The sequence below is a fragment of the Limulus polyphemus genome, unplaced genomic scaffold (genome assembly GCF_000517525.1).
Source record: "Limulus polyphemus unplaced genomic scaffold, Limulus_polyphemus-2.1.2 Scaffold2444, whole genome shotgun sequence".
Classification (NCBI taxonomy): Eukaryota; Metazoa; Arthropoda; class Merostomata; order Xiphosura; family Limulidae; genus Limulus; species Limulus polyphemus.
Window position 1 is genome coordinate 54532 of NW_013668054.1, and position 21155 is coordinate 75686.

The following is a 21155-nucleotide window of genomic DNA, read 5'->3' on the forward strand; positions in this document are numbered from 1 at the left end:
GCACATGGAGCATATGAAAAATTTTATTTCAGGTTTTATACATACATTTGAATAACTAAAAAACCATAAATTAATACATCAATACCATAGAATTCCACTATAATTTATCAAGTTTAGTAACCAAGACAACCTACCTCACTGACATCTTGGTTTAAAAGAAAGAAATGGTGCTAGTTATGTTAGAAAGGCTGAGAAAACCACTAGGGGGACATCCTAAGCTTCCGATTGGTTATTTATGAGCGGGGTGCCACTGTGTTTGATTTATTATATGAGCAATATCTTACCAAATTGAAAAGATAAGACTTTCTTATTTTATATTCTAGGTTGTCAATATCTGTAATTTGAGTCTGTAATTTGTATGAAACTATAGACTTAGTATTTTGACTTCATAAACATCTAATTTGAACAAGTGTTGCATTCAACATACCATGTGAAATGTTTATCTGTATTCTTTAATATTTACTTTTGAATTAACAAATTGAGTAATACATAGTTCTAAGTTTTGAATTATAACCTACAGTTTGATACCAAACTTATTGATATAAATTCATGAAATAGAAGTTCAGTAAAATTTTGAACGTGAGTCAACAAACAAGATGACATGGCCTTTCACCTGTGACCTGTCTTGAAAAGGTTAAGATAGCTACAGGGGGTAGGAGAAAACCCTCAGATGAAGATACTGCCAGATCATGCAAATAATGTGAGATAAAAGTATTGGAGGGGTGGTCCACATACCAATCAACACAATGTCCTCCAGTGGGCAATTCAACTGGGCCACTAAAGACAAAGAAATGTGACAAATCTGACTAAACATGCCTCATAGAAGATTCCTTGCCTTCAAAGAGAGCCTAGACTAAAAAAGTCGTTGTCTAGCATCTCTAAAGGCATAAGTGCAGGCAAAAAAACCTTCAAGACCCTAACTAAACATGACAACAATCGAAATATGATCAGACATATAAGTAAGAAATAGTGATCAGATGAATCAGTGAAAAGGATTTATCCCCTTCCCTGTCTGACAGTGTCTTGGATAAGAAGAACCAGTCTAAGTACGTAGTAAAATAAGAAAGCGGTCTGTGGAAAAACAGCACAAATCACTCCAACGAGCAAAATCTGTAGGCCAGCAACAGCAAAAAATAAACCTTCAGGTACATGTGATACATAGCATATGAGAATCGGGTCACAACAGGCATTGAGAAAGGGCATGTAATGTAACCTTAATACACCAGTTAGGTAACTGGAATGGTTGTTTGGGACCAAAGATCGAAAGTGACACAAGGAATCCGGAGAGTAGTGGGGACTCAAAGAATATTTGTCACAATTATCGAATGGTAGATGATAAAATTATCTTATACAGGGCAATTGTGGTAGATGCAAAAACCCTTGCCAAAGAGCCAGGTAAAAAAACTTGGGTTCAACCTCCTCTCAATACACCATTACCAATACCTGTGTCATTTCTGGTGACGACAGCCTTAGAAATTAAACCCTGATGCCATGTGAAAGGCTGCATAACCTCCATGCCTGAAGCTTGAGCTTCTGGATAGCTGAGTGTACCATGTTAGATCATGGCTGCCTCCAAAGATATGGCCTAAAAAGAAGTGGAAGAGGTGGATACTCCAGAAAGTACAGCAGAAGCCAGGGTGTAGCTGCCAATGTGGTGCTATCAACAGGACCTGATAATGAGTTGGAACAAATCATATTCAGTACTCTGTGTAACATATGAATTGGAAGGGAGTTGTAATCCCGTTCCATCCTGACAGAATATATCCATTGCTAAAGCCCAAAGATGAGATTCTGGAGACCAAATTGCCAGTATTTGGGTGTTCCAGCTAGTGGCCAACCCACCAATCAAAATTGCAAAATTAGAGCCAATCCAACAGAACCTTGCATGCAGCATCTATTCTGTTGGGAGAATCTGTTTAGGTTAAGAAAATTGATCTGCTACCATAGGCATCACCCTTGGAACATGGCAAGCTAGTAGGGTGATATGATAAGAGTTGTCCCGAGAAAGGAGGTCCAAGATTCGAAAACAAGGAGTTCTGGACTAAGTGCCTCCTCAATGAGAATCACATGACACCACAACGGAAGTTTCAAAGTGAAGCCTGATGACTGTCCACTTAATAAGCCCCAGACCATGAGGCATTACCTTTTGAAGAGTAAGAAGGACTAAAACATTGTGTAGGGAAGCCTTGTCGTCTGTGCATAGACCCTAGAATTCTTGACTGTTGGTATATATGCATCCCATCCCTGAATCAAGGCATTTATGAAGAGATGGAACTCTGGATGAGGTGGTAGCAGAGCAACCCAAATCTAAGTAGTGTCCTGAATTAACAACCCCTCAAGATCAAGAATGATCCCAACAAGATAACTGGAGAATCCAGTGAATCGATGTATATGATCTCTTGGTCGCATAATGACCATTAAATTATGCCCACATTCCCAGAAGAGAAAGAACCATCTATGCAGTGGAAGAAGGAGAGGTGAGTAAGAGTCGGGCTTCCTGTTTCGTAGCGTGGAGCCAGATGGGAGTCAGCTGAGCCTGACTGAGAGACAAAATGAAAAATACCCACACTGATGATATATTGAATTGGAGCAAGAATACATGTCTCAGTCCTGAGAAAGAAGCCTGCCTTGGTTGTTTCTGAAAGTAGAATCAGGTTGTGATGTTCTGACAATTGATGAGATGGTGCCAGCAGTAACCAGTTGTCTATGGAATGGTGTGTGCATGGTGCGATGAAATGGAGGTGATGAAAAAAAACTCATACAATATGGTAGAACCCATGTGAAGCTGGATGCAATTCTGAAGGTAAAAACCTTGAAATGCCATGCAAAAAGTGCTGATAGTGGTGGAACACCACTGCTATGGCAATATGCAGATAGAAGCTGACTACAACACACTGGGACATCCATAATCCCAGTAAAAAATGGCCTAAGAAGATAGGAGATTGATGTCCAGTCAGTCATCAATCTGTCTCATCTATGTCAATGCCTAGATTATCCATTACACATTCTTCAGTCTGCATTGACTCAGAAGAATTAGCACAACTCTCTCACTATCCCCACATCAAACTATAATAGGCCTAGAACTAAATTCCAAGTCCTGAGGAGACAGAAATCTTACAGGTTGGGTGGATAATAGTGGTGAAGATGTAAACTAAATGATTAATCCTGACTCAAGGACCTGTATTTCTCCTGGATGCATGATTAAGATTACCACACATCCTGATATTCTCAAAGCAAAGTCCTCACAGACCCTGAAGGCAAAGAATAATCACTGACACCGCTGGCGGCAGTATGACCGAGTAGCGGAACTTCTGAATATACACAGAATCTATTCTGAATACCATTGTACTAAGAAGCTGATGTTGGGGGTAAGGATCCACGAATAGGGTCAGAACTATGACCCCCTGTAGAAGCCAATTAAATTTGAGACACCAACAACAACAGGGATGAATGTAGAAGGTGACAGTTGAACCAATGTGCATGCTAACAATGGTTCCAGATTGTCATCAATGAAGTTGGTGATCTGATTTTGTCGAGAAAAAGTGATAACAAACTGAATGAGGTGCTTATATATAGTTTCAGGATCGAGGGCAAACTGTTGTAGGTGGAGAGTGTCACGAGACAAATATTGCAAAGGGCAATTAAGTGGGGTATAAAAGATTGGAGCAAGAGAGAAACAATCACATCAATGCTGGTAGTCAAGTAATAGCTGTAAGTGTGATGATAGATAATTATGTAATGCACAAAAATCACTAGCCCTTGTTTGTTTGTTTTGAATTTTGCGCAAAGCTACATGAGGGCTATCTGCGCTAGCCGTCCCTAATTTAGCAGTGTAAGACTAGAGGAAAGGCAGCTAGTCATCACCACCACCGCCAACTCTTGGGCTACTCTTTTACCACCAAATAGTGGGATTGTCCGTCACATTATAATGCTCCACGGCTGAAAGGGTGAGCATGTTTGGTGGGACGAGGAATTGAACCCGCGACCCACAGATTGCTAGTCGATCTCCCTAACCACCTGGCCATGCCGGGCCACTAGCCCTTGTAAGTTTTATACTAAAGTGAATTGTTATGTACATTTACAGCACAGATAATTGGTACTCTAATTTTCAAGACTGAAGAAATTAGATTATTTTATTATAATTCATTGACTTGTAGACTACAATGCTTCAAGTTTGTTGGTTAATATTCAGTTAATTGGCAATTCATATTTATTTCCTCAGAAAATAAAAACATTTCTAATTCTCTAACATAATTAGTTTAGAACTATTTAATGTCAAAAACTATTGCAAATTTCCTTTAATTTTAGAACCTCAAAAAATAAACACCAACAAGCTGGATAATTGATGCATTTTAAATTTTGGCAAATGTTTTTGTGGAAAAATAAGTGCATGATGATAACTGACAATTGTATTAACAGGTGGATGAGGTACATGTACAATGTAGAGATCTATTATAAATATGCCAATAGTTTTAATGGATGTTTAATATGAATTTTTTAAAGAGGTGTTGAATTCACTAGACAGTATGACACAAGTTTAAAGCAGAACATCCATATAAAAAAAAAAAGAACTGGAACTGAAATATAGTGATGTGCTTTATAAGGTTGATTACTGCATGATCAACATCTGCAAGTCAACAGTTATTTTATCTCTTACCAGCCTGGTTTCCTTATGTTTTGTATAAGGGCCAATGACATCATTAAATAATATTCAAAAAAAATCTGTCTCACCACTGCCCCTCTCAAATCATCTACAAATTAAAACTAAACCAAAATCTTCTGACTTAGAATTTTCTTTTAATATATATTTTATTAACACTAGCTTTAGGTGAAGCTTACTGTGAGAGTGGTAATTGTTAATTATACTTTTAAAACAAGAACTCACATTTCTTGCTTCTAGTAATTCTTTAAGAATTTGTGCTTGAGTTGGAGGATTTACTGATTCAAACAGAGTTTGACAGCTAGAGTCATGGTTCAAGGCTTCAGACCCAAACAACAAAAGACGAGAGTGAACAGGTACTATTTCATCATCTTCAGGGTATGAACATTGAGTTAAAAGGTTCTTTACTGCTTCATTATTCTCAAACTCAAAAATAAAAACTTCCTGCCAAAAAAAAAACAAAAAACAAATCACATACACTTCTTCAGTTTTTAAAGAGCAAATATATTTAAACATAATAGTCTTTCTAACAAATAAATTCATAATATTTTAGAAAATTTGATAGCTTTTTAATGCTAAACAACAAATAATATTAGATCTTATCCATATTTCTTTGAAGATATCTGATGAATATTTTAATACTAGTAAATTTCTCAGACAGGATTTAATCCTAATTCTTGAAACCTCATTACAGACAAGAAAGATAAATGCTGTATTGTGGGGGATAGGTTGGTTCACTAGATAGAAAAACTGGTTACATTTCCAAAGCATTGTTATGAACAAAGTTCAGTCAAACTGGATTAACATCACGAGTGAGGTACCTCAGGGCTCAGTGTTAGGACCTTTGCTCTTTTTGATTTACCTCAATGACCTAGATGAAGGAATGGTCAACAGATTATTTAAATTTCCTAATTACATTAAAGTTTCCGGTGTTGCTGGCTGTGAGGAGGATGGTCGCACTTTATAAAAGGATTTGGATTACTTCAATAAATAAATGGCAGATGACTTTTAATTATAATAAATGCAAAATAATGCATGTGAGATGTCACACTTGTAATTCTTAGAATAATTTTGGTGGGAATAGCTTTTACAGTGTTATGATAAAAAAAATTCTTGGTGTTCTGGTTCATCAATCTCTACAAAAATACTGAATACAAGTCTAAAGAAGTTATAATGTTAATTGGTTAGGCTACATTTGGAGTGCTCTGTTCAATATTGGACTCCTTACCTTAGATCTTACACTGAATTGTTGGGAAAGGTTCAGGTATGGCTACTAAGATGATATCTGGGATGGAAAGGTTGTCAAAAGAAGAGTTAGAGGAAGTCTGATTGAGGTATCTAAGGTTATTAAGAAAATTGATAGTGTTGATGTATCAATCTTTTTGCATTTAATGGTGAGAAGCTAAGAATAGGGGACACAAATATATATCTTGGAAGGGTAGTAGTCATCTTCAGCTAAAACAGCTTAGTTTTGTAATTGGGTGGTTGGCCTTTGGAACAGGTTGCCTTCAGACGTGGTGGATGCAGTTAATTTATGGGAGTTATAAGGAAAAGTTTGATAAATACTTCACTGATAAGAGCTGGCTTTGAGTTTTTCTAGTATTTAGTGGATAGGATGGCCTAGATGGACCTAAAAGTTCCTTGTTTTCATTTAATGTTATAGTATATGATGTTTATCAAAACAAACAAAATGGAACCCACAGATTTAATACAAACTTCAATTTCAAGACACACATTTGCATATTCAAAACTCAATACAATGAATTATTACACATAACTGTAGTCTGTATCACAAGAATTACTTAACCATCACTTAGTAAGATTGATAATAATAAAAAAATCACATACTCTTTATTTATATACATTTACCTACTGTCTCCTGTGAATTATCAGCTAAGTGCCTTGACTAACATAAGTTTCTGCCCTTTACTATTTTTTGTGATATGTCACAGTGATTTAGTTTTTAAACAATACAGAATATGTTTAGACACAATAGTCTTTTCTAACAAACCAATTCTGAAAAACTACTGTAATTTTCCGAATATAATAAGGAATTTTTTCATTAAAAATTCACCTAAAAGTTAGGGTGCATATAATATATGGTAACAAATTTAAATAGCCCTTTTTTAAAACTAGTCCAGGCCATCTTTTATGACATGTGTTGTGAACAATATTGCATATTTACTAGAAATGTTTCATTTTGATGGTATGTCTTATTAATTCTCTCTCTCTCTCTTTCTAAGACATGAGAATTATCTACCATTTTCATTCATTTGCAGTATCTTGAAATATGATTTTTGAAGATTTATTTATGTGCCCACTTAGAAATGCATAAAAATACAAAACTAGTTATTGTTACATTATGTTTGATATCCAAAACTACAAATTGTTTTCAGTGAAACCTTCAAATTCTGAGTCCAAATCACTGTCCTTGAATATCTGAAACAGCTTCTCTACCATCTCTTTGTCACCATAAATGGCATCACCAAAGACATCTTAATTTTCATTATCTACCAGGAAATGTCATCTTCTGAACTATCCATGGCATTTGTAAGGTAACAGTTCTTAAAGCCACACTGAATCAATGTCATTTCAGGCTTCTTTGATCCATTGGGCAATGAGAAATAGGTCTGGTTTCTTCAGGATACCTGATGGTGTAAACACGTGCTCCCCCAGATTACAGCCACTCTTTCAAATTCAAACTCAACAAAGGCTCAGTCAATTTGACTGACCATATGACCTCTTTGTACTCCTTAAAAGTCTTTATAGATCTAATACTTCTAACTTTCAATACAGTGTATATATCTTCACAAAATTAGGCAGTTTTTCAGTTAACCCTATTGCTCCGGGTATCCTTTACTGGTTTTAGTGTCTTACATTCAAAATGAAAACCTTGACTTTCTATTGGTTATAGGTAATATATAATTAAACATAAGAGAGAACTATTAACAAATCCCGAAAGAGAGGATGTGGTAGGTGGGTGTGGCAGGAGGGGTCTGATTTTCTGTTTGATAGCTCTGTAACCAAACAAAATTGAAGACTATATAAATTATGGTTTGTCTGAGCAATGACGATTTTATAGGGAGTAATTACATTTCATTTCATACTTTTTTTGATGGGATGGTGGACAAAATAGAGAAGAGAATATACATAGAGAAAATGTATAACATGTGTCACACTAGAGGAAATTCAGGATTTTTTTAAATATTGCCTTATAGAATTAAAAACGTAAAACTTATATACTATTAAATATGTATTATCAGCTAAGATTTTTATGCTATACTAATTGGTATAACATAAAAAAAATGTAGTTTAATAAAATTTTGAATGTGAGACACTAACAATTTGTGGAGATAGGTTTAAACCATCGTTGAAGCTGGCCTGATGCCTGTGGGAATGATATGTGTGATTGTTCTTCAGGATATCCTTGACAGATGTTATTCTATTACACCTAAAAGCATCAAGGAACTGCATATGACATTTGCACAAGGGGCCTGTGCACCACACAGTACACAACCAGTCTTTGCTCAAACTTTTAATCATCCAGCCTTTTTCATGTGTATGGATGATGATCACAGCATGTGGCCATGTCAAATTTTTTTTTAGTATTTTTGTATATGGTTACATTTTTGTCTCATCTCTATATATCCTGAACATGATGGCAAACATGCAATTAGATTATATGGACACTAACATTCTTGTCATCTATGGGTTACTTTGACTGCAGTATTGCAAAAGTCTAGGTGTGTATTATTTATGGTGACAAGGCAAATGTTTTTCTTTGTTTATAAAGAACAGAGTGTATATTATATTTGACAGTGTATTATATTTGGAAAATTATGGTAACAATTACAGTAAAGCAAAGTTAAATAAAAAATGGAAGCATAAATCTTTGCAGTAATAATAACATTTAATGTGAAATAGTCCATTTTTCTTCTCATGTGGATATGCAGAAGCAGTAGGTGAAAGGCTAGTGGCATACATTGAAAATTTGTACCGACAGAGGTCAGTGCTAGTCGAGAAAAGCTATTTTGTGAGAGGAGGAAAGATACTGTATCGGAACTTTTTGACTCCTTTTATAAGTATAACCAGAAAACAAAGTAAGAGACTACAAAACAGATCAGCTGTATCACTAACAATACTGTTTACCTTATTCAAAATCAAACTACAGTACAAAATCATGCCAACACTCACAACTCTTATCAACAAGAAAAACACACCTACAGCAGCTGTTCAATAATTCAATCTACATGAATTTTCCACTGATGACCTCATAATTACTGTTGTAAATATTCTTAAAAATAGACTTAAAGAAAAATGGAAAAGTCTTCTGGATAAAAATCTTTATCACCGAGTGAATTAATATAGACCAAGGAATTTATCATACTACAATTTTGTAGTGGTTCATCACCTTTCACAATGATAACTTTAGTTTATGTGGCACAGACCCCATGAAATGGACAAAGAGGTATAGCAGGGTACAAAGTCTGTATTGTTTAGTGGGCCATGACCAGCTATGAGGTCCGTGGGCCAACTAGAAAAGCAAAAAATGAAATAGCCTAATCAACCCAACAGGGCTGACTAGAATTTAAAGCATTTTTCCTAATTTTACCTCTTTACTAAATGCACATTTCTATACTTTTCCCAACACTATAGTTTTTTTTGTCTCTTGAAATATCTTCCTTAAAATATATTAAAATACTCAATGGTCAACATTATACATTATATAGTTAAAATTTTATTTAAAAAAGCAATCAATGGTTGTAAAAATGGCACTTTACATGTTTCGACATCATCCATATCATCCTCAGGAGGGTCATAAAAAATGCTGCATATTTGTTGCACAGCATTTGTTTTTCACACTCCTAGGATGACATGAACAACATCAGAACGTGTAAAGTGCCTTTTTTACGACCACTGATCAGTTTTTAAATAAAAATTTTAATTGTATATTATATAATGTTGATCACTGAGTATTTTAATATATTTTAAGTATTTATATAAGTTTCCTTGAATTTTATCCAGCATCTTCCTTACATCAATCTCCCAAAGGAAGCATCTAGTTTTAAGGAATCCCTTGCCTATTTCTAATTTTATAAGAAATCCCTATGATACCTGAATTGAAAAGGAGGTACCTGGGCTAGGTGAATGGGATCCAAGCAAAGCGTGACAAATAGTAAACATCTCAATTTAGAAATACTATACTTTGTTTTCAGTATTAAAATAGTAGTCTCAATTCATATTATTTTTTTGTGTTTATGTAGATTAATTTAATGATTATAAACATTCCAAAAGTGATATAATCAAAAAAACTATTGTTTTCATCTATTTTTTTAATGTTACACATAGGTGCACATACATATTTACAATTATGTCTGCAATTAATAAAATGGAATTAACATAAATAGACATGTTCTTAGAATGAGCCAGTTAAATCCAATAAAGACAAGTCAGAATTCCTCAAGGATCACTCAGAATGTTCGTGAAGGACTGATTAGAAAATTTGTGAATTCTGAACACTTGTGTTTATTGTTCACATGTATCTCACTTATCAAAATGAATGGTATGCAACTGGTTCATAAGTGTCAGAAGAGAATTACAGTTTCAAGACACTGGAAGGTATCTTGTTTAATGTCAGCAGGTATCACCAAATGATTATTTAGGAAATGTGATGTTCAATTTGATTCTAAAGATATTTTATATCTTGGAACAACATAAGCAGCATCTAGTGCATTTTGTGGTTTTCTCCATGTTTTTACTCTACCATCAGTACAAAAAGAGGATACAACACAACTCATTAGAAAATATCAACCATTCATTGGTTGTCTACACTTGAGCTTTAGGTACCACTAGTCAGACTTTCTTGTATGCACCCAAGATTTTCTCTTTACTGGATTTAAGTTTACAAGTGACAGTTTTTATAATTTCATTTGTATGGTACAGTGAGAAATACTGGAATCCAGACTTACTGATGGAAGTTAATATTTTCCAACACTGAAAACATATTTCCAATACATACATACTTCTGTTGACATAATAGCCTTCTCAATTCAGTGCTACTCTCTATATGCACAATTTTCACTCAGGTGACAGTTTCAAGACTAATGGCAAGATCATGCAGAAACATGCAATATTGCTGCACTGTTGCATTCAAACGAGTATGTGATCACCCTCCATCCACCAATAGGCATGTCACACACCCTCTTTGCACAGTTGGCTCCCCCTATATTGATTGCTCAATCATCATTTCAAGATTAGGCAAGAAAAGACACACCAGAAGTAGGAAGAATGGGTGGGAAATGTAAGCATAGATATATATTGGAAATACATTTTCAGTGTTATAAATTGTTAACTTCCAATCATGATACCTTACCTCTACTAATATAATACATACAAGAATATCCTGGCAGGCACTACATGCCATCTAGTGGGATCACGTGATGCTGATGAGAGCCCTCTGTAAAGGTAAGAGAGAAAAGAAAATGTTCTGACCCAGTTAAAGCCAGTAAGGTGTATGTAGAAGAAGAAATGGCTAGATGATGAAGATAATGTGCTACAAAAATATAAGGAGATGTCAATATGCCAGATTGCATGATCTCCACCAACAAATGACAGAGGTAAGCAGCCAGAGAGAAAGTATGGTGTTGGATTTGATAAGTGGTTACTTGGAAGAGTTGATAACATATGCTAAACAGATGAGCTGCCACATGCATCCAATGAGAGTAATGGGAAATATATCTCAGGTAAATGAGGAATTCCAAGGAATAAATAGATGGGAGCATGAACCTTGGAAAGGTGCAGTGCAGGCCAAATAACATCAAACCCCAGGGATGGAACAGAGAAGGTAGTCAGGATCAGAACAAGAATAAAGGTGAGAAACAGATGGAAGGAAAATAGAAGTGAATGTGCTGTTTCCTTCAGTGATGCAGTGATGGTCAATAGTGAAAAACCTTGGTCAAATAGTCATGTAAAAAAGAACAACACAATGACATACTTGTTTTTAAAATGAAAGATGTAGTTTTCAGTGTCTTAGACATTTCTTAAGTGTATAAGTAAACGGTGAGTAATGATGTTTGTATGCTTATAATGTGCAACTTGTGTGAAATTAATAATAAATATCTACACTACTCTACCAATATTTTCCACTAGCCTTAAGAAGCACAAGCTAAGATGTATGTATTACAGTGCTCTTAATAATTTCATAAGTCTAGATTGTTTTTGATTTATATAAGACCTAAGAATCCTTGTCCATTATCCATGGATAAGAAAACTAAAAGTATTAGTTTTCCTGTTAATTTTCTTACCTGTCAATAGTATAATTTCTTCCTAAGAATGTTTGAATTTGCTTTGACAGCAAAAAATGTCAACATGAGTAAAATTATAATCCCCACAGAATAGTGTTTGGCAACAGTCCAATTAAGAAACTATGTTGTACATCAATTGTTTTTTTTTTATTTTACTTCTTACTTTTTGATTTCTGGCCTAATATTTTCATGACATGATTTTTTTGAATTATGTGCCTAAAATTTTGTTCCTAAATTTAACCTGTATTATGCCCCACTTTTAACCAATATCAGGAATTTCGGTATGAGATCCTATGAGGTGAAACCTCAAGGGATTACCCGGAGTGCTCAGAAGTTTTAGATTCCCTTCACGTCTCTTGTGATGGTGATGTGGGCTGTCGCTTTCAACCAGTTTACTACCTTCATCATATAAACATATCATATATGCTTACTGCTATAGCATTAGAATGGTCAGTTATTGGTCTCTACAATTTTTTTTTGCAAGATTATTTTAATATTATGACCCTTACATGACAGGCAAAATATATTCTAGTAAATAATACTGTAAAATAAACTCTATTACATCAATTGTTATAGCATAAAATGCCTTTATGTTGGCAAAGAATAATCTACTGATCTGTTGCTTGTGTGACATTACATCACAGTTAAGACTGATGATACATTTTTGCAAAACTTTCTTTACTAGCTCTATATTAATGGTTTCAGTCAAAGAACATAATAGCATTTTAACCAAAACATTATGCATTGCACTTTCACTTGCTTGACCTGGCAAGCAAAAGGCCTCATTGGCAGTGGCTTGTGGTTGAAATGTTATTATATCTTCTTATTGGAAACCTATAGCATAAACTAGAAGGATTTGTAAAAACTTATCAGTCTTACTTTGAGGTAATGTAACACAAACTACACTGTGTTCAAAAGTAATAGAATAAACTTATTACATTAATGATTCTTGATTAATCACTTAATAATCACAAAAATATTACCAATGACAATAACTTACTTTTTCATTGTTGATTCTGTAATGTATGGCATTTTTCACATAGCCAAACTGCTGGCAATATTCACAGAGGTCATGAAATACATATCTTGAGTTCACTTCAACCAGAATACTTTTTTTTGCCTGGAGATGCCTCCTTTTAATCATTTCATCAAAATTCTGAGAACTTCTGTGTACTGGTGGTTGACTAGCTTTAATGCAAATTGTTAAAAGAATTTAATGTACTTTAAATACATTAAATTTCTTGTTCAAAGACGAGTATAAGTACATATGCATCTTACATAACTATTACAATAAACACTAGAGATAAAAAGCAGTAATGATAAAACAATGTGTACAACTCTCAGATGATGCAAGTCAAAAGCAATAAATCTATTGTAAATATACATACAAATGGATACATGGTTAAAAAAGCTGAGAAATCAATAAAAAGACAAAAATTGTGATAGGAGCATAACACACAGGGCCATGCACAAGAATTTAAAATTAGACAACTACTGGAAAGATGGGGCATTAAACACATACATTATAAATGTGTGTGTATATATAATAAACCTGCTAAGGGTTCAGGTTCCTATTTACTCCCTTAAGAACACAATAAGGTTTTAAGTTATGAATGTATTTAATGGTCAAAAATCAAAACTAATATATGTAAATGGTAGGAATTCAAATACTGTAGCTCATGTGTGATGAGTAGTTTCAGTCAATGTTTAGATCATCTTAGTACATCAATGATCATGATGAAAGCTCTAGTTGATGATCAAGCTTTCTTTTTTTTGTTATGCCATAAAATGATCTGCTTTATTGCTTGCAATTTTATATTACATAATTTTCAAAACCAATTAATTTCCACATGCATGTGTTGTGCTGCTTTTAGCCATCACCACAGCACAATGTGAAATTATTCCAACAAAACCTATACCAAATAAATCACAATTACAGGGAAATTACGGAAAACCAATACTGTTAAAGGTAAACAGTTAAACATGAATGTCAGTGAAAACATAAGACATAAAGACAATTTGAATTTATTTCATTTTCAGGGATCTAAAAAAGATTTTAAAAAGTTAACAGGTAGTTTTGATAAATACATGTGCAAAGTAGAAAGACTAAATAATAAACACAGATAACCTTTACAACTTACACGTAACAATTTTGATAAATGCAGCATAAGGGTTTGAACATGATTAACACACACCACTTAAATAAATACGTTAATGTTATTTAAAGCTGAAAATGCATGCACTGCCTTCCACATTTGAAATGCTGTACTTTAAATAATGAAATTGGAAACAAAGAGAAAAATCATCACAAGGCATAATTGAATAATGGAGAAGTAGAAGTGACAAGCCTCTTTTGTTAACTGGAAATATTTCAATATCACTACTTCATACTGCAATTCTAATTAATGGGCACACATTTTCTACGCTCAGTATAAAAACTTAAGTGATACTACAAAATTTTCAGAGTTACAACAACTAATTTCACAAGAGTAAAAACTACAAACATCCATAACATACAAATAAAAATTTCAATGATAAAAAGGGAGTATTAAATCTTTTTTTACATATATAGTAGAAGAAAAACTAATACTACTTAGCCTTATTGTTCTGCCCTATAAACATCATCTTTTTAGAGCCTATCTGTTTAATGTAAATTAAAATTTAGTAATCTGCTAAAGTGATCGCAAGCAGTAAAACCATCAAATATGGTTTATATGTGTGTATTTATCAAAAGGTATATGTAATCAACTTAAAACTCCTTTTGAAGTAACTAAGTTTTAACACATTTGTAACTACTATCTAAAGACAGTGGGTTGTTTCTTATGAATTTGTTCAGTAGAAATTTTTATTATTTCTGCTATCAAAGCTTAATAAAATTGAATAGAAAAAGAATTAAGGCAGAATTTTAACATTTTCCTGCATTGAAAATATACTTTGATAGATACTTACCTCGAGCTCCTGTAGTAGCTTTTCTAGATTTGTGCTTACCTCTTTATGCATAATTTTCAATTGCCACTGGCCTTGATATTCCCACCTACCCTCATGTGGTTACATGTGGTATAGCTGCCCTGTAGCATGCAAATTATATTCGATAACCCTTCACCAATAGGAGTACAATACACCTTCCTGGCACACCTGACTCCCTCTATACTGTACAGCACTATCATCACTTCAAGATTAAGCAAAAAAGACACACCTGAAGTGGGTAAGATGGATGGGAAGTGTAACTGGAGGTAAGTATCTACCAGAAATACATTTTCAGCATAGAAAATATTAACTTCCAATACAATACTTTACTTCACATAATAGATAGAATCCCACAGTGGAATGGTGGAGAGACCGGTGCAAAAGTTACCCAGATGACCACTCTTTAGAAGGCGCCTAAAGAGAACCCATAGAGTTTGATTCTCTAATGTATAGGGTCACACCTGTGGGTGATCCCACTCCATTTTTGCCCATTGTAAAGATATGTGTTGCTAAGTCTGTACTTACAGAACTGTAATTGGAAATACCAGATGGTGTAGAGTGGCTAGGGTGGATCAGACTTTATTCGGTGGGTCAAATTCAGCCCAAAATCAGGTGGTATCAAGTATTTGTCTTCTGATCCATGGTTGGAGAAGGGTTTCAACTATCTTCACCTCAAGACCAGAAAGCAGATGGGAAAAACAACTTTCGTTCCAATCAGCTAGACAAGGCACATGTGTGCAGTCCCAGTACACAACCAACACCAGGCCACCCAAAGTCCAAGGTACGGTAGGAAAGGGGGAATGCAAATGTGGTGGATCAACTCTAGTCTAAATCCAGGCAGTGTCTAGAATTTTTCATCCAGTTCATGGCAGGAGGAGGGTCCCTACCAGCTACATGTCAGAAGCGTTATGTGTGCTGATCCAACACCTGACTGCCCAGGAACCAACATCCAGGCAACAGTAGGATGGGGAAAGTCAGCCAGAGGGGTGAACTGCATGTGATGAATTCGTTCAGCCCAAAACCAGGCAGCATTGGAAATGTGTCTCTTGGTCTGCAGTACGAGGAGAATACTCACCATCTACACAAACAGAACACCACAGCCCTACTCTTGACTGACTGAGTGCAAGTGATCACACTCAGAAGGAAGCCTCCATGGTCCATCCCCCAGTGGCTAAGAACTGGTAAGCAGCAAGGAATTCTACTCCACAGGAAAAGGGAGGTGGACAACAATGAGATGGATAGTTTAGAGGAATACAACACTGAAAGACAGTGCAATGGGTGAACATTAAATCCCTATTTTGAAAAGCAGGGAAATACCAGAAGACTTGATATTTTAGTTGATCTATGTTCTTCGAAAAGTAAGCTACTTAAAAGTCTTTTTCCTATTATATTTCTGAGGTTATTGCATAATGCATTTGAAAAATTTTTCTACATTGATTTGATGCAAAACTGTTACTAAAACGATATTATTTGCTTTTTAAATTAGAATTGTCAACTGACACACTTTATACTTATACCTCTTGACAGAGAATTCTACCAACACTTTTTTAAATTATTCTACTGCTGCTATTGAGGTACACTTCTAAAATATAAAATTTTTGACCAAGAATCTACTCCTTCTCAAGTGAAGAACTGTTTTCTAAAATAATTGTATTATGAAGAAAAAAAATATGTATATTACAGTTACATGATTGTTCTAAAATACTTAATAACACTAACAAATTATTTCCAATGAATCATGTATGTTCCTCAATGTCATTGATTCAAATATTTTTTATACAGTGATAGCTATAAGAAAATAGAATAATAATAATTGGTTCATAAATTGTATTCATTATTTTGACATTTATAAGGTTTTAGCAAATCACATTTGTTTCATTAAAAATACCTAACCAGATATAACATCTTAATAAAATTACTCTCAAATTAAAAATAATCTGAAACAGTTATTGAACCACTGTCAAAATTGTTCTAATTTCTAAATGTATTTTCAATTCATGATATTTCATCACTATTTTCCCATAACTTATTATTTTTACAGTTACACTGAATGTCTGCTTGTATTTTGTACTATGTGAACTTTGAAAGGAAAACTTTACAGTAGGTGTCTGTATCTTGTTGGCAATAAATTTCAGCAACAAGCAAACAGCACATAGACCATTTGTTTTGAAATAATATATTAAAACAAGTCAAATATATATGCAAATATTCATTACACTGCTGGTTATCACAGTTGTATCTAGAGGTTTAAATAATTGTCTCTTTTTCAGTGAACTTAGAACACAATTTGACAAGATGAATTATTCTTCCTGCTCTGTGACAATTTCATTTTGAAATCACCATAATATGCTCTTTATGGCTAAGCTCACAATCACTCAGTCTAGATCTGACTAACTATATATCTATGTCTAACCCTGTATTACTTATTAAAACTACATTTTGTATGCATATTTATAGACTGGCAGAGGCCTAGAACGTTTGACTCACTACAAGATATTATGATGCAATAACATCCAATCAAAACAAAAAGAAAAACAGAACTACAAAAGATATGATTCCTACACTATTATGTAAACAAACTTGCAATAAGCTATCACTTCTAGAAATAAGTAAATTTAATACTCGCATCGAACTTAAATCGAAACAGTCGTGTATACCAAACTTGCAGTATCCTTGTTGGCTTCAATGAGGAACTGGTAGTTCTGGAGATACAATGTCTACCTCATGACCCTCGCACTGTTCACTTTAGGCCTCTGGATGTATGCAAGGGGCTGATGGTTCACATGGATGATGAACTCCTTCCTGTAGAAGTAGTTCTGGAATTTCCAAATTGCAAAGATTTCAGATTTCAATTACAGAGTAGTTCTTCTCACTACTCAACAGCTATTACTGAAGCACATAATGGGAAACAGTCCATCTAAATGTTCTTGCAGAAGTATTGCTCCAATTCTAATGTCTGATGCATCGGACTGAACAATGAATGGTTTGTTGAAGTCTGCCATTCTAAGAACTGACAAACTTCCTAACATGTTCTTCAACTTCTGGAATGCCATATGCTGTGGTTGTTCTCACTTCACCTTGTTTGGTCGGCCTTTCTTGGTCTGGTCTGTCAGTGATGCAGTGACTTCGGTGTAGTTTAGGATGAAATTTCTATTGTGTCAGGCTAACCCCGAGAAGGATCTGACTTGCTGCTTGGTTGCCAGAGCTAGCTGGTGCATCTCGTATGCAAATTAGCTTCTCCTTTTCCATGGCTATCTGTTGGTCACCCACCTTTTGTCCAACAAAGCCAAGTACAGAGTAACCAACGTAGCAATCTGATGGTCTGATCTGCTGTACTCTCTCACCTAAACATCTGAGTTTCTTTCAATGGTCTTCCTATATGACCATGTTGGTCAGAATGTCATCCACATAATGTTCAATGTTGGTGGTTTTGTGCAACATCTTCCTCATCATGGTGTGCAACATTGCCGCTGAGCTGACTAATCCAAATGACATCCTCTTGTACTAGTAGCATTTGTCTGGTGTCACAAAGGTTGTCTTCTCTTTAGTTCCTGTCTCCATTGAGATCTGTCAATAGCCTTTACTGAGGTCGATCTTGGCAAATAACTTGGCCCCGTTTAGTTTCACCATGATAGCCTCAGGGTTGCCCATAGGTTCGGAGTCGAACTTCATCATGAGGTTCAGGTTCTGGAAATCTATGGAAAAGCTGTTTGAGCTGTCCCTCTTCTTCACAATTACAACCAGTGAACAGTAGGCTGAATTCGAAGGCTCAATGATTTCAGCTTCTAACATTACCTCGACTTCTTGCTTGATCTGGTCTCTCATCACATAAGACATCTGGTAGGATTTCACCTTGACTGGATCCCTGGTCATGGTCTCAATCTTGTGTTGTACAAGGTCTGTCTTGCCTGGTCTATCTGTGAAGATATCTGCACACTGGTACAGTAGATCTAATAACTCTTTCTTCTGCTTGCCAGTAAGTTCTTTGCTGATATTGACTTCTTTCACTTTCTCATCATCACTTAGAGGTATTAGGTCTAATAGCTCTCAATCTTCTATGACAAAGTCATAGCTTCTAGTTCTGCACCTATGATAGCCACATATACAAAGCCCATCTGTGCCTCAACAGCTGCACCAGTTAGGTCTTCTTTCCTCTCAAAGTGAGCGAGTTGGAGAAAGCCTGGAAAATAATGTCTGGGCCTTTGAAATATGTTTTTTAGTTTCCTTTTTTTGGGGTGGGGAATATGTTGTTGAAAATGGTATGAAGTAGAAATGTGGTGGCTAGAGAAAAAGTTGCAACCAGGTGGATTGAACAAAAATGCAACAAGAACAAAAGCAATGAAGTGCTAAGTAAAGAAAGGCAGTAGATTAAAAAACAGGAAAAAAACATGTCTGAACAAAAGCAGTACTGAGGAATGAAAGAGCCTATGATCATGTGTTAGTGTTCACAGGGATTACTGCCTATGGATGTTGCGTGACCTTCCTACTGATGGACGGCAACAACATCATGAAAATTACACAACTTGTACACAATTAATGTCTAATTTCTTTAATACTAATATTTAGTGGGGGAACCATTGATATAAACAACAGCTTGGGATCTTTGAGGCACTGTATCTATGTATTTTCTCAAAGTCTCTGATATAATTTGATTCCATTTTTCTTCAAGATATGTCTACATGCTCTTTTTAGTACATGGAATCTAGAAAGTCCCAAATTTGTTCTACTGGGTTAAGGTGTGGTCATTCCATTGCTATAGGTCTCCCCGAACCTTATTTCCTTCCTAAGAATTGTTTTTGGGCTCATTACCTTGAATTTTGAAATTCTGCCCAATCAGGACTAATATACTGTAGTATTTAGCTGATTCCATCAATTGTCTCATGATGGCAAACATCATTCACAGATAATGCAGAGCCTCCTACATGCTTTACTGTTGGCACAAGGCAATCCTTTTGCAACCTCTCATTAAGTCTTTGTCAGACATATACATGGCCAGCTGTAACAAAATATTTCAAATGTCATAAGTAAGTTTTTGACAGTTTTTAGGAAATATATTTTCATATCTATTAAAGATCTCTTTCAGTGAACTTTTTTCTCTGTCTCTGCCTTTCTGATGTTATAGAATTGGGTTTCCTTGTATATGCCAATGTGTGCTTAACAGTATCTGATGAACAGCTGACATCTATTGGAATTTTTCTTAAACTCTAATAAGCATAACGAAAGGATTTGACTCTGAATCTGTTAAAGAGTGTTAATTCTCTCTCTTTTTGCATTTTCATGGAAACTCCAGCTGTACTGGACTATGATTTTCAAAAATAATTAATCATCCCTTATATACAATGTATCTGAATGAAAAATTTACAATATGAAAATCTAACCCTTTTATCAATGATTGCTGTTAGAGAAAGTAAAGGCAATCATGTGTGACAATGTTACACTGATTTGTATTTAAAATAGACATCTTGAAAACTTTTTAAAGTCTATTGTACCTACTCATTTATGACTGTGGACCTTTTCTCTTAAAATTTTAAATGAATTATAACTGTAGTATATTAAAGTCATGGATAAAGAGACAAAAACCATAATTTTCATATTTTGATAGTTTTTCACAACATTTTAAACAAGAGTTTTTTCACTGCATTTGTAGATGGGACTGTTTGTAAAGATAGCATACTACTATATTGTTATTACTGATAAAAGTAACTGGTAGTAACTGTGTCTTAAGGAAACATGTCTCAGAGCTGGTGTCACTCCTCACCAAACAGTAACTTCTGGAAAATCAAATTTTAATGATTTGCTGAAAAAATAATTTTTGTTTTGTTTTTCAGAAGCATTCCTAAAGTAAGTGCTGGTTACTCCAAATGGTCATAGATATGAGCATTTCTATTGAGCATCTGGGGGAGGGGGTGTTCATAAAAGAATCTTTCACTTGTGTCATGTTTGATTATTGATATTAAAGACTCAACAAGTAACTGAGATAACCAATCAATAATAATTGATGAAATTTTCAAAGGCTTTCTTTTATCTCTTTCAGCATGGGCTTGGTTCCTGGGACCAACTTCGTAACCATTTTGTGCATGTTATAGTTTCATGCTATAACTTTTAAATTAGTAAGCAAATGTTAACGAAATTTGGTACATTATCAGTAAACATTACAATGCTTTCAAACACAAAATATCAATTTTTTTTTATTAAATCTTAAGGTTTGTACAGCAATGTTCTTC

The 21155-nt window shown here is 34.7% G+C and overlaps 1 protein-coding gene across 1 annotated transcript in view; it reads right to left on the reverse strand.

Annotated features, from left to right (window-relative positions):
- The window catches only part of LOC106466974 (poly(A) RNA polymerase, mitochondrial-like), a 90849-nt gene that overhangs the window by 45753 nt on the left and 23941 nt on the right, over window positions 1-21155 (reverse strand). The window contains exons 2-3 of the mRNA XM_022395061.1: window positions 12965-13152; window positions 4886-5104 (exon numbers count right to left, since the gene is read on the reverse strand). Coding sequence (XP_022250769.1) covers window positions 4886-5104; window positions 12965-13152 — 407 coding nt within the window. The remainder of the gene's footprint in view (window positions 1-4885; window positions 5105-12964; window positions 13153-21155) is intronic.